An 11,866-nucleotide genomic window follows, 5' to 3' on the forward strand; every position below is an offset into this window, starting at 1 on the left:
TGCCACCGTCTCTAGGCAGGTTCCGGCCCCTCCCTTTCTTTTTCCTTCCCTGCTTCCTCTTCTGGCCCCAGCTGTGCTTGGCTCCTTTTGCAAATAGCCTCCTCTTCCTCCAGGGACTCTGGAGTTGTTCCCAGGAGCTGAGGTTTCACCTCTGCTGGTTGTATCAGTCAGGGTTCTCTAGAGAAAAGAAACCAACAGGATATATGTGTGTATGTGTATGTGTCTGCATATGCCTGCGTGTCTGTGTATAGATATTTATTTTAAGAAATTGGCTCTTGCCACTGTGGGGCTAGCAAGGCCAGAATTGGCGGGGCAGGCCTGCGCATTGGAAGCTTAAGCAGGGACAGATGCTGCTATCTTTAAATTTTTCTTTTTAATTTGAGTATAGTTGACACACGATGTTATATTACTTTCAGTTGCACAACATAGTGATTCAGCAAGTTTATACATGATACTATTCTCAGCAGAAGTGTACCTGTCACCTGTGATTTAAAATCCCTGACTATATTTTTCATGTTGTCCTTTTATTCCCAGGACTTATTCATTGCAGAACTGGAAGTCTGTATCTCCCACGCCCTTTCTTCCATTTCACCCATCCTCTAGGCCCCTCCTCTCTGCAAACCATCAGTTTGTTCTCTGTATTCATAGGTTTGATTCTGCTTTTTGTTTGTTTTCGATCCCACTTTTGAGTGAAATCATATGGTATTTGTCTTTCTCTGACTTATTTCAGTAGCATAATACCCTCTAGGTCCATCCACATTGTTGAAAATGGCACGATTTCATCTTTTTTATGGCTGCACAATATTCCAGATATATATGTCACATCTTTCTTATTTAATATCCAATATTCCTATGGATGGACACTTGGGCTGGTTGTATATCTTGACTATTGTAAATAATGCTGCAATAAACATAGGGGTGACCATATCTTTTCAAATTAGTGTTTTCATTTTCTTTTTCGTTGTTGTTTTGTTTCATTTTCTTTGAGTAATTCCAGTAGTGGAATTATTGTTTCATATGGTATTTCTATTTATAATTTTTAGTGGAGACTCAAATCTGTGTTCCACAATGGCTGCACCAAATGACATTCCCGCCTACCGAGCACGAGGGTTCCTTTTCCTCCACATCCTTGCAAACACTTATTTCTTGTATTGTTGATTTTAGCCACTTTGACAGGTATGAGGTGGTATATCATTGTGGTTTTGATTTACATTTCCCTAGTGGTTAGTGATGTTGAACATCTTTTCATCTATCTGTTGGCCATCTGGATATCTCCTTTGGAGAAATGTCCATTCAGGTCCTCTGCCCTTTTTAAACTGGAGTTTTTGTTTTCCTAGTGTTGAGTTGTATCAGTTCTTTATATATTTTGGGTTTTAGGCCCTTCTCAGTTATAACATTTGCACATATCTTTTCCCATTCACTTTCCTTTACTGTGCCAAAGCTTTTTATTTTGATATAATCCCAGTAGTGTATGTTTGCTTTTGTTTCCTGATGCTGCAGTATTGAGCAGAATTTCTTCTTCTCTAGGAAACCTCAGGCTTTGCTCTTCAGGCCTTTCAGTTGATTAAATAAGTCCCATTCACATATCAAGGATTAAGAATGTCCTTTACTTAAAGTCCACAGAGTATAGATATAACAAAGCTATAAAATACCTTCATAGCAACACCTAAACTAGAAATTGATGGAATACCTGGGAACTATAGGCTACCCACGTGGACAGGTAAACTTGACCTTCACAGTGGTCTAATCACTGGGGAAGCTGAGGGAAAATTTGAACTTAGACCAGGGACTGTAAGGCCGGCCTGGGGATGGTGGGGCCTCCTCAGTGGCTGTAGGCAGATCACTTCTTTCCTGCCCTTCCCTCCTGTGGTTCTCATGGTTCCTGCCCAGGCTGATCCAGGCCATCAAAAGGCCAACTTCCTTGCCCGGAAACTCCACATAGGGGGAGACAGGATGTGCTCTTCAAAGGATGCCTTCCAAGGGGTACTACGGCCTGGATTCCTTGCCAGAGCTGGGCTTGCAGAAGCCACGTCAGGCTTGGGATCTAACCTTGGATCCCACCTGCTCCTCAATAGGGCCAAATCAGGTGACCTGAGAGCCAGCAGAGTCCTCACAGGCAAAGTTTCTGACACTTATCTTTCCTCCTAAGTTGGTTACAGAGTAGCAGGGGAGAAGGCTGTGGAGCCAGCCAACAAGATACAGCAGGAACACAAGGTGCTGTGTCCAAGACCTAAGCCCTGTGAGGGAGTCTAGCTCCACCCCCATCTCCAGATATATCTTGCTTGAGCACCTACCCCTCGCAGAGCTGATTTTCCAAGTGTCTGTTCTGGCCTTGCTTCTTGTGTATCCTTGGCTATAGCTTTAAAGTGAAAAATTGGCTGTGATGGCAGGAGGCCCCCCTAGCATCAAGGAGGAGATGGAAACATCCATGGCTGAAGAGCTGGTTCCTGAAAGCTATATGCAAAGCCAAGAGCACCTGGTGATAGCAGGTGAGGAGCCCCTGTAATGCCCTTTTCCTTGGGTGTCCATACCTGTGCATGTGTGATAGAGAAAGTGTGTGTTTGGCTGCAAAACTTTTGAAGAGATGAACAGACTGAGGCCTGGGATCTTCCAATGGACATCAGTGAATGAGTGTTGAATGATTCCTAAGAAGTTTGGGTATCCTATCCTTTTTCTGGTGTATCCTGTGCCCAGGAAGCCTTGGCACAGTCTCTATGAGTGTTCCTGGTGCCTCTCTTCTTCTCCCTAGAAATGATGGCACGTGGATCCCAGTCCCTGGGTACCTCTCAGCGGCGACAAAAGTTGGATCCAAAGGCTGCTGGCTCTGGTGCACGTCAACCGGCTTGGAATATGACTGCCACCCGGCCCAAGAAAGCGGTACTGTATGGAGCCCTCGACATGCAACAACTGGGTTGGGGTTGGCCATAGAGGTTGTAGGGGCTTTAGCCTGATGATGGTAGGTTGAACAAAGCCAGATGTTGACTTGCGGGCAAGGACGGAAGCTCCTGTGTACCAGTGAGGCAGTGAAGGCAGGGATGTCCAATAAGAAGTCACAGCTATCTTTTGGTAGGCTGGGAGTTCAACCTTAAGAGTCCAAAACACCTGAATCACATATTACTTGGGGACTACATATACTTTACAAAACTCTAATGTGTGTGAAATGACACTTTCCTAAATAAATAAATAAATAAATCTATATCTATAGTTCTCTCTATAGGTATATTTTATATATAAATATTTATCTATATAAATTGTAATTATATAAATTATTTAATTATTAAATAATCAGCCTTGGTAGGAACCATGAGAACCACAGGAGGGAAGGGCAGGAAAGAAGTGATCTGCCTACAGCCACTGAGGAGGCCCCACCGTCCCCAGGCCGGCCTTACAGTCCCTGGTCTAAGTTCAAATTTTCCCTCAGCTTCCCCAGTGATTAGACCACTGTGAAGGTCAAGTTTACCTGTCCACGTGGGTAGCCTATAGTTCCCAGGTATTCCATCAATTTCTAGTTTAGGTGTTGCTTTGAAGGTATTTTGTAGCTTTGTTACATCTATACTCTGTGGACTTTAAGTAAAGGACATTCTTAATCCTTGATATGTGGATGGGCCTCATCTAATAGATTAAATATAAATATATATAAATAAAATATATTTCTCAGGGCCAGGACAAAGGTAAAGCAAGGTAGGTTCCTATGCTCCCTGACTGTTAGGAATTCTAATCACTTGAATCTAACTGTTCTGTAGCCAATCTTTTAAACTACACTTAATATGAGTTTAGGAATATTCTAGGAAAAAAATGGCAGGTACACTGTTACAAAGGATACTGGGAAAAGGCAGCCATTTTGGAGAAGAGGGAGAAATGAGTGTTCTGGGGAATCACATGAGTTCTCTCACTGTGTAGTCATTCCTTAGGGTACATTCACTGGTGGGTGAGGGGAAATTTTAGAAACATGGTTGCTATGCTGTTGCAAAATTACTTGGAAAAGATAACCAAGTTGGAAGAAATAATGTGAGTTTCAAGTTCTGTAGCCAATCCTTTAAAGCTACTTTTACTGTGCCTGAGGGAGTTTTAGAGAAATGGCTGTTATACTGTTGCAAAGGTTACTGGGAAAAGGCAACTAGGTTGGAAAGGAAGGGAGACCCAATGTTCTAGGAAATCACCTGAGTCCCATTGTTCTGTAGATAATCCTTTAAGCTACATTCACCACGAGTGAGGGAATGTTCTAGGGGGGGAAAAAAAAATGGCAGCCATATTGCTGCAAACTGTACTGGGAAAAGGCAGTCATTTTGGAGTCATTTTGGAGAGGAGGATGACCTTACTATTCTAGGGAATCACTTGAGTCTGGTAGTTCTGTCGTGGATTCTGTTAGCCACTATCACCCTGGTGTTACAGTGTTGCAGAGGTTAGTGGGGAAAGGCAACAGGGTTGGAGAGTAGGGAGGTCTGGCTTTTCTAGGGAATGAGTTATGATAAATGCCCAAATGATTCCGCCGCTAATGAATAAAGAGAAATAGAGCTCCCAGATCAGGGACCTCCTGGGAATGAAAATAAACCAAAAATACTGAATTGGTTTCTTATGTCCAAAGGTGGAAGTCAAGTCAAATTACTTCAATAGCTCAGGCTCCAGGAAGCCAGTCATGCCCATGAGATTGAGGGAGAATGGGATCTTTGAGGGTAATGGAGAGATATAATCTCTGAATTAATTATAATTACCTATCAGGACCACAGGACTACTTTAAAAAGAAACAGTCATTATAATGAATTTAGAAACTAGACATTTAAATTAAGAAATTTATCAGTTCTATTTATTATTTGCTTTTGAGCACCCTCCCCCAAAATGGAACCCTGACCACCTGAGAGCCACAAAATTAAAAGAGAAAAAAAAATCATAATACTGTTCTGCTGATTTGGGTGTGGGGGAAGTAGTGTGCTTTGAAAAGTACATGAAGATAAAAATAACACTGTTTGAAATAGTAGAAGGAAGTTAGGACTTGCTGAAATTCATAGATTTTCTTGATCTCTGTCAAATTGCTATAAAAGCCTTATGTTTTATAATGCATGTAATTCTAAATAAAAATATAAAATTTTATATATCTAAAATTCTAAATAAAGATATAAAAATAATTCTTAAAAAAATTTTAAAAAAGGCAAAAAGACAACTGGTTTTGAATAGTTAGACCTGTCTTATGATGGGCAACTTCAATAGGCTATCAATGACTTGCAGATGTTGTCACATTAATTCTTGTTATATTTATGTGTAAGAACAAACTATGTTATTTCAAACAAACAAACCCTAGCCACCAGTTACTTATCTTTATTTGCTCTCAAATATCTCAAAAAACCTGTTTGTCTTTCTGATCCCAATCTGTAGGAAAATCAAAGGGATGGTGTGGAAATTGTTCTAGGAGAAACTCTCAATCAAATTCCCCTTCATAGTCCTAAGGTTTTCTTGACACACACTGTCATTTTCAACCTATTTTTGAGGTATCATCATAAGAAGATGAAGAGGAAAATAAAATAGTAGCATGACTGTCAAGTACTGTTCACATAGAAAATGTCACACCAATATCAGTGTGCACTTTTAAGAAAGAAATTTTGCGTTATTACAACAAATGGAACATGGTGGTAAAGTTTCTATGAAAATCCTTTATATAGAAATGGTTCAACCTTGCATTTACTATTGTTCTTAAGAACATAGGAGGGCTGCAGATATTTCTCAGGTGACAGGTGAGCCTTGGTTGTCTGTTTCTTGTTAAAAGTGAGGCAAATAGAGACAACTCAGAATTCTGTGTCTTGGTGAGGCCTGTGAGACAGTAGGTTCTAATTCAGCAAAGTCGGTTGTGCAGGAGGAACTGGTAAATGCCGGAGTAGAGAGGGCTCTGGTCTGTGGTTCAACTGCCCCTGCTTCTCCATTCATTTAGCTCAAGTTTGAATATGGGGAGAAAAGGCTGCCAGGCAGGTGGGGTAAGAGGGTTGGATGACTGCTCCATGTACAGACCTTAAGCCAAGGCTGCTGTCCCCCACCCCCACCCACTGGGTCCTCAAGACCACCCCAGTGTCCCTGCAGCTTCCAGGTCTGGGTCTTCTCTGGACGCTGGCAGGAGGAGGACTCCCTCCTCTACTGCTTGCCATTTGCTTCTGAGCCACAAGGCCCACTTCCCCTGGCTTTATTCTCAGCATTCTCTGAATGCCACAGTCTTGTTGAGCTCTCTCATCATTTGTGGCCTCTCCTCTCCTGTTACCTTTTTTCTTGCAGGTTGTATACCATTTTATTGACTTCGCTTTCATTTTAATGGAGTCTGAAGGCGAAGTGGTGTCAAATATCAGAGGCATCCTAGGATAATGGTTAAAAGCACAACCTCTGGAGCAAATTATCCTGGCTGTAAATGACTGCTCTGCTACTTACCAGCTGTGTGACTTGGACAAATAATGCGACCTCTCTCTCAGTTTTCTAATCTTTCAAAATGGGATGATAGTAATACCTGTTTTGAATGGCCATGAAGAGGATTTAATGACTTGATGTTGGTAAGGGCTTACAGGGCGGCATGTGGCATGTGTTAAACCAAATAGTCTGTGAAAATTTTCATCTTGCACTGGAAACCTGGAGCTGAGATTTGAACCCAGGTGTGTCTGGCACATTCTGTTCCTCTAGCCTACATTGGCTCTTCAAGGCAGGAAATATCTTAGCCCCAGAGCTGTGGGGCAGAGACATCCACTCCAAGAAGTCCTTAGCAGACGAATGAAAATGAAAACCACTGGGATAGCTGTGCTCACCCAGAGAAGAATGTTATGGTCTCCCAATGGCCAGAGTTCTATCCTGAGCTCCAATATTTACTGTATGTCCTTTGGAAGTGTAGTCATTTGCCAGACCTCAATTTCCTTGACTTTAAAATTGAGCTTTTCCACTCTCTCTCTGACTTGGCTGATGTCTGATTGTCTGCTTGTGACAGTGCTGGCAGAGCACGGGGATCCCTGTCACTGCTCTTCTTTCCCATAGCTTGGATGACTAGAAACTACTGAGGAGCATGGTATGGGTAGAGTGGTGGCAGTTGGCCAACTTGTGGGATTTCCAAGTTCTTCTAGTGGTCTGAAAGCTGCCAACCCCTGATTCCAGAGGATCAGGTACCATGTGACTCCTGACAGGGTACACCATTGGTCCTGGGAAGTGTGGGGCAGCTGTTCAGCTGACACTGACTTGGCTACTTTTACTGACCATTCCTTTCTTTAGGGGCCCCAGCTGCCATTGCCCAGAATGTTGAGAGAACAAGGCCATGGCAATGCTCACCCTCAGGAGTATCCTGGTGGCTTCCAGAACATGAGGTTCCATTATGAGCGGTAAGAAGGATCCCAGGGATCTTGCAGGAGGAAAGCTGGAGCTCTTTGGGCAGGTACCAGGGTGGACCAGATGGACCAGCAAGCAGACTGACCAGGAAGGCGTTGTGAGCAGCTGGTCATGCTTGGAATGTTGGGGCTCTATTGTCTCCTCATAAGAACCCCTGAACCTCCTGGCCTCTTGCCCATTTGGGGCCTCTGAGCACACTGATGCTGGGCTGGGGTAGCTCATAGTCCTCAGGCCACAGGGCCTGCTTACCTGGAAAGAGAAGGACTGAGGATGACAGAGTCATTGTCTAGAAAAGCTCCTGACCTTGCCTGCTTGCCCTTATGGCCTTCCTATGGTCCCTACCATACCTGGCCTGGGACCACCAGCAACTCACAAACCTCTTTCTTTTCTTATTTCCCAGTGACCCAGAGGCAGATATGGTGGCAGAGATTGGCTTGGAAGAGCTAAATGGATTGGAGATGGAAGTCATGAGAAGACAGGTAAGCATCTCCCACTGGGAGGGTAGAAGCAGAATCCTGGTGTCTTGGGGCAGGTGGGCCTTGGCAACAATGAGACCACTCCCTTTGACGTCATCTTAGCCTTTAACAGTGGAGGTGAGGTCAGGCTCCCCTTCCTTTCCTCCCAGTCTTCAAGGCTCTCGTGTCCCATCTTGATGGCAGTCTCAGCCCTGCCTCTCTCCCTGGGATGTGTGGGAAGGGAAAAGGGGAAGCCAAAAGGAGGATGAAGAGGCAACAGAAGAGGATAGAAATCTGTGCAGAGAGAATGGCACTAAGAGCTCTTGGGGCGGGGTTATCTTCTCAGGGAGAGACCACAACAGGCCCTCTCCAGCCCCTGAGGGTCACCTATCCTGGAGCCTTGCCTTTACTCTGGTGCTGCAGCTGCCACCATGCCAGCCTGCCCCAGAACTGAAATGTCTTGTTCCACCTCTGCCCCCCGTACAATGGGACAGGCTGGCTTCTTCCAGACAACCGGGCGAACACCAACAAGGGGACAAGGCTGCTGGCCTGCAAACATACGCAGCCTGGCCCTTGGTCCCACTGGCCCACCCCAGCCCCCTGTTTCAGTTGCTCTGCCTTCTTCTCTTCCAGAGGCACTTTGGCCTCCTGAAGGGCGGCAGATGCCCTTCCTGTACTAAGTTCATACTTTCCCCAGTGGTGAACCATGGGCTTCCCCAGGAGGATCTTTCACCAGCTCTTTGGTCTCTGCAGCTGCACGTGATCACCGGCCGGCTGCGTGCCTTGGAGGAGCAGGGTGCTACCTGGCGCCACAGGGATGCTCTGTTCTTCACCATGCTGGTGTCGGCCTGCATTGCCAACCTGTGGCTGTGGATGCGCCAGTGACGTCTCACGCCGCCTGAGCCCGCTTCTCCTTCCTCTTCTTCCCTTTTCTCCCTGGGCTGCCCTTGCCCATCTTCCTTAGCAGCACTGGAGCCATTTCCCAACTCTGGTTACACCGCTTGCCTGGAGCAGGCCCTAGCTGCTGGGAGGTAAAAGAAGTGTGACATTCCGAAGGTCTGCAAGGGCTGAAATGTAGCCACTTTGGAGGCTGAGGTGGGTGGCATCTCGTCTCCACAGTAACACCAGTGGCAAGTGCTTCCTGCTTGCCTATCAGGGCTTCGTGGTGACTGTCCCAGAGCTGAACCTTGCCTCTGTGCCCTCATCATCCCTTCTGTTCCATCCTCTGTGGCAGGGGCTTGGCTGTGCTTTCCCAGTTTTCTTCCACTTTGTGTACAGGGCTCTACACAGAAAATGCGCTCAATAAAAGTTCACTGATGGCAGCAAACCCTGGTGGTTGAGTTTCTTATATCCAGGATTCATGTAGGGACAGCCCCTCTGAACAAAGTCATTGTTGCAGGGACTGGGCTGATGCCCCACTCCAGGGGTCTTGGTTCCCTCTCTTCCCTCCTCCCCAAAGTCCCCTGTGCAGCAGGGAGCCTTTTTAGGAGAACAGCTAGCTTGGCAAAGTCCTTCCTGTTGTTATCATGCCAATGAGTGCTTGTGGGTAAGCTGTTCTTCAGCAGCTTGTCTGGGCCAAGGCATTGCAGGGACTCAATCAGAGGAAACCTGGAATGCACCAGAAACCTTTCCATTTGCCCAGGAGGAAATTGAGTCCTGGAGAGGGAGAACATGGTCCAAGGTCTTCCAGCAAGACCAGGACAGGGTCAGGTCTAGAATGGATTTTCCTGTGTTCCAGCCTAGGGTTCTGCCTGTCTCATATAGACTGACTGAGAGCAAGGCCCATCCTCAGCTCTGGAGGCTGGACAGGAGATGACATGGAGAGACTTTGAACCCCACTCCCCCATGTCCACAGCCCCATGAAGCTAACCCCAAGCAGAGCAGATTGCTGGTGGAGCAGTGGGACTTGGGCTGAGCCAACGGGAGTGTTGCTGTTTGGGACCCGACCACAGGGCAGATGTGCTGGACTACAGGAGGCCTTGGGAAGAGCTGTTGTCCCTTTCCCTGTGGCCAATGAATAAATATGTATCTCTTGGGGGGCAAGGACCCAGAAAGTTCTCATTGGCTTTTATGGTTAACTGGAACTTCCAAATCTGTCAAGACTTCTCCATCTATAAAGATAGGAGGGTATGTTAGTCATTAGATATAAAATAAACATGACTGTGTGTGTAAGTCTGTGTCTGTATGTGTGTATGTGAGAGAGACAGAGACAGAGAGACAAAGACAGACATGAAGAGACAGCAGCAAAAAGATTGAGAAAGAGACAGTAGGAGGACAGGGAGGATGAGAGAGACTGGGACAGGGAAAGAAGGAAAGAAGGAAGGAAAGACAGAGCCTGGAGATGTGAACATGCTCTGCCTCTTCCCCACCCTTCTCTGGTACTCAGTTACCCCCATACTATGAGGGGCTTCTTCTACTCTTGATTCTCAGAGGCCTCCTGTCAGCCCTAGGGAGTGCCATGCATGTGGCCACTGGGGCTTGGGCCCTGCTGAAAATGGAGACAAGAACACTTAATGAAGAATCCGCTAGGAGCTTCCCTCTGTGGTCCCAGAGTAGAGAGGGTAATGGAGAGCCAGAGGAAAGCCCTCTGTGGAATGGGGAAGGAGCCACATCCAGACACAAGTGCTTCTAGCTGGGAAAGCCAAGAGGCCCGGGTGGAACCTGGAGCCTCCCTGCCCCCTCCAAATGGCCCCTGGTGCCCAGGAATGAACTGAGGACTAAAAGGAAAGCTGGGGAGACTTGTTGAAGGCCTCCCCTCTTCGTCCTTCCCCATAGCCTCTAAGTTGCAGGGACTTTTTAAGGGCAACAGCCACAAGCCCAAAGTCCCCACTGCCCTTGAGCGCGTGGAAGGAGGCGAGAGACGTGGATTTAAGGATGTCAGGAGGGCTGCCCGTGAGCAGTTCTCTGAAAGCTGACACTCTCGTCTGTTCCAGCTGTCTATGCCAGGAGGCTCAGAAGAAGAGAAGGCTGCTGCAGGTTGGGGCAAGGCCTACCCTTTGGGACATGGGTGTGCGTGTGTGTGCGTGCGTGCGTGCGTGTGTGTGTGTGTGTGTGTGTGTGAGCAGACACGGACATGTTTTCAGAAGAAGTCTAGCTTAAGATATGTTGCGAAACAAAGTTTCACCCTTGGGAGCAATTTAGTTGAGTTGCAAACAAACAGTGTGGCAACCCCCTGGAGAAGTGCCTCCTGGGCCAGGTGAGCTAAGGTGGAGCACTAGCCTAGAACCTTACCCTGTGGTGTGACTGTTTGGCTTTTGCTAGCCCTGCCTGCCTGCTTCATCTACAGAGGCCTCCAGAAGGGAAAAGGAGCTCAAGCTGCCCCATGCTGGTCTCCTGATGACCTGGGAGACATGCAGCAGGCTCCTCTGCAGAGTTCTGCGAAGGGCCCTATTGTAGGGGCTGGCACTGCCTACCAAGCCTTCTGGCTAACATCTGTCAGTTCATCTCACCCCTTGATGCTAGTTGCCTGCCAAGCTGCCCTGGCCTTGTCCAAGCTCTCCAGCATTAGTGCAACCCATCTTCCAAGAAGCCTTGAACTTCCCCATGGGCTGGTAGGGGAGGGAGGGACTCATTCATATTTGGGTATGGGGGAAGGGGTTCTTTTGCTGTGTGTTGTTTATTGCTCCTCTGTGAAACTTCCTATGGGCTGCCTACGCTTGGCCCTAGAGGGGTACATAGTTTGTCCCTGGGCTGGATCAGGACCTGCTAAAGCGAAAGTACTAGCTTCCATTGCCTTCCGCATCACTGGCACCCAGCAGAAATAAAGGCCTGGAGGATGGCCTCTGACCAGGGTCCCTGGAGAGCAATTCTGGCCTCCTGAATTGGGGGCTGGATTTGCCTTGGTCATACAAGCCTGGTCTTTAGGGCATGTCCACTGTGGAAAAGTAGACATAAAAGTAAGCCAATACTGACCACTAATTTCTTTGGTGCATCTATTATGTGCCAGCACATTGCATATAAAAAATCATTACAAATTATTTTTTTTTAATCTTGATGATATCCTCCTGAAAAAGGCAAACATTATAGGTGTAGCTAACAAAGTCCCTTGTTCCATAATGTTAAGCCCCACT

At 46.6% G+C, this 11,866-nt stretch overlaps 1 protein-coding gene across 1 annotated transcript; it reads left to right on the forward strand.

Annotated features, from left to right (window-relative positions):
* Positions 1-2,289: 2,289 nt before the first annotated feature.
* On the forward strand, positions 2,290-9,117 carry FATE1 (fetal and adult testis expressed 1). Its single transcript, XM_059158096.1, has 5 exons — positions 2,290-2,489; positions 2,750-2,877; positions 7,228-7,334; positions 7,742-7,820; positions 8,550-9,117. The coding sequence occupies exons 1-5, from the start codon at positions 2,384-2,386 to the stop codon at positions 8,679-8,681; spliced, it is 552 nt and encodes a 183-aa protein (XP_059014079.1). The 5' UTR covers positions 2,290-2,383; the 3' UTR covers positions 8,682-9,117.
* The last annotated feature ends 2,749 nt before the right edge of the window (positions 9,118-11,866 follow it).

Source organism: Mustela lutreola, chromosome X (assembly GCF_030435805.1).
Source record: "Mustela lutreola isolate mMusLut2 chromosome X, mMusLut2.pri, whole genome shotgun sequence".
Classification (NCBI taxonomy): Eukaryota; Metazoa; Chordata; class Mammalia; order Carnivora; family Mustelidae; genus Mustela; species Mustela lutreola.

Coding starts and splice junctions, on each gene's coding strand:
- FATE1 (XM_059158096.1), top strand. CDS start 2,384: ATGGCAGGAGGCCCCCCTAGCATCAAGGAGGAGATGGAAACATCCATG. Junction 2,490..2,749: donor AGAGCACCTGGTGATAGCAG/GTGAGGAGCCCC, acceptor TCTTCTCCCTAG/AAATGATGGCACGTGGATCC. Junction 2,878..7,227: donor CCACCCGGCCCAAGAAAGCG/GTACTGTATGGA, acceptor TCCTTTCTTTAG/GGGCCCCAGCTGCCATTGCC.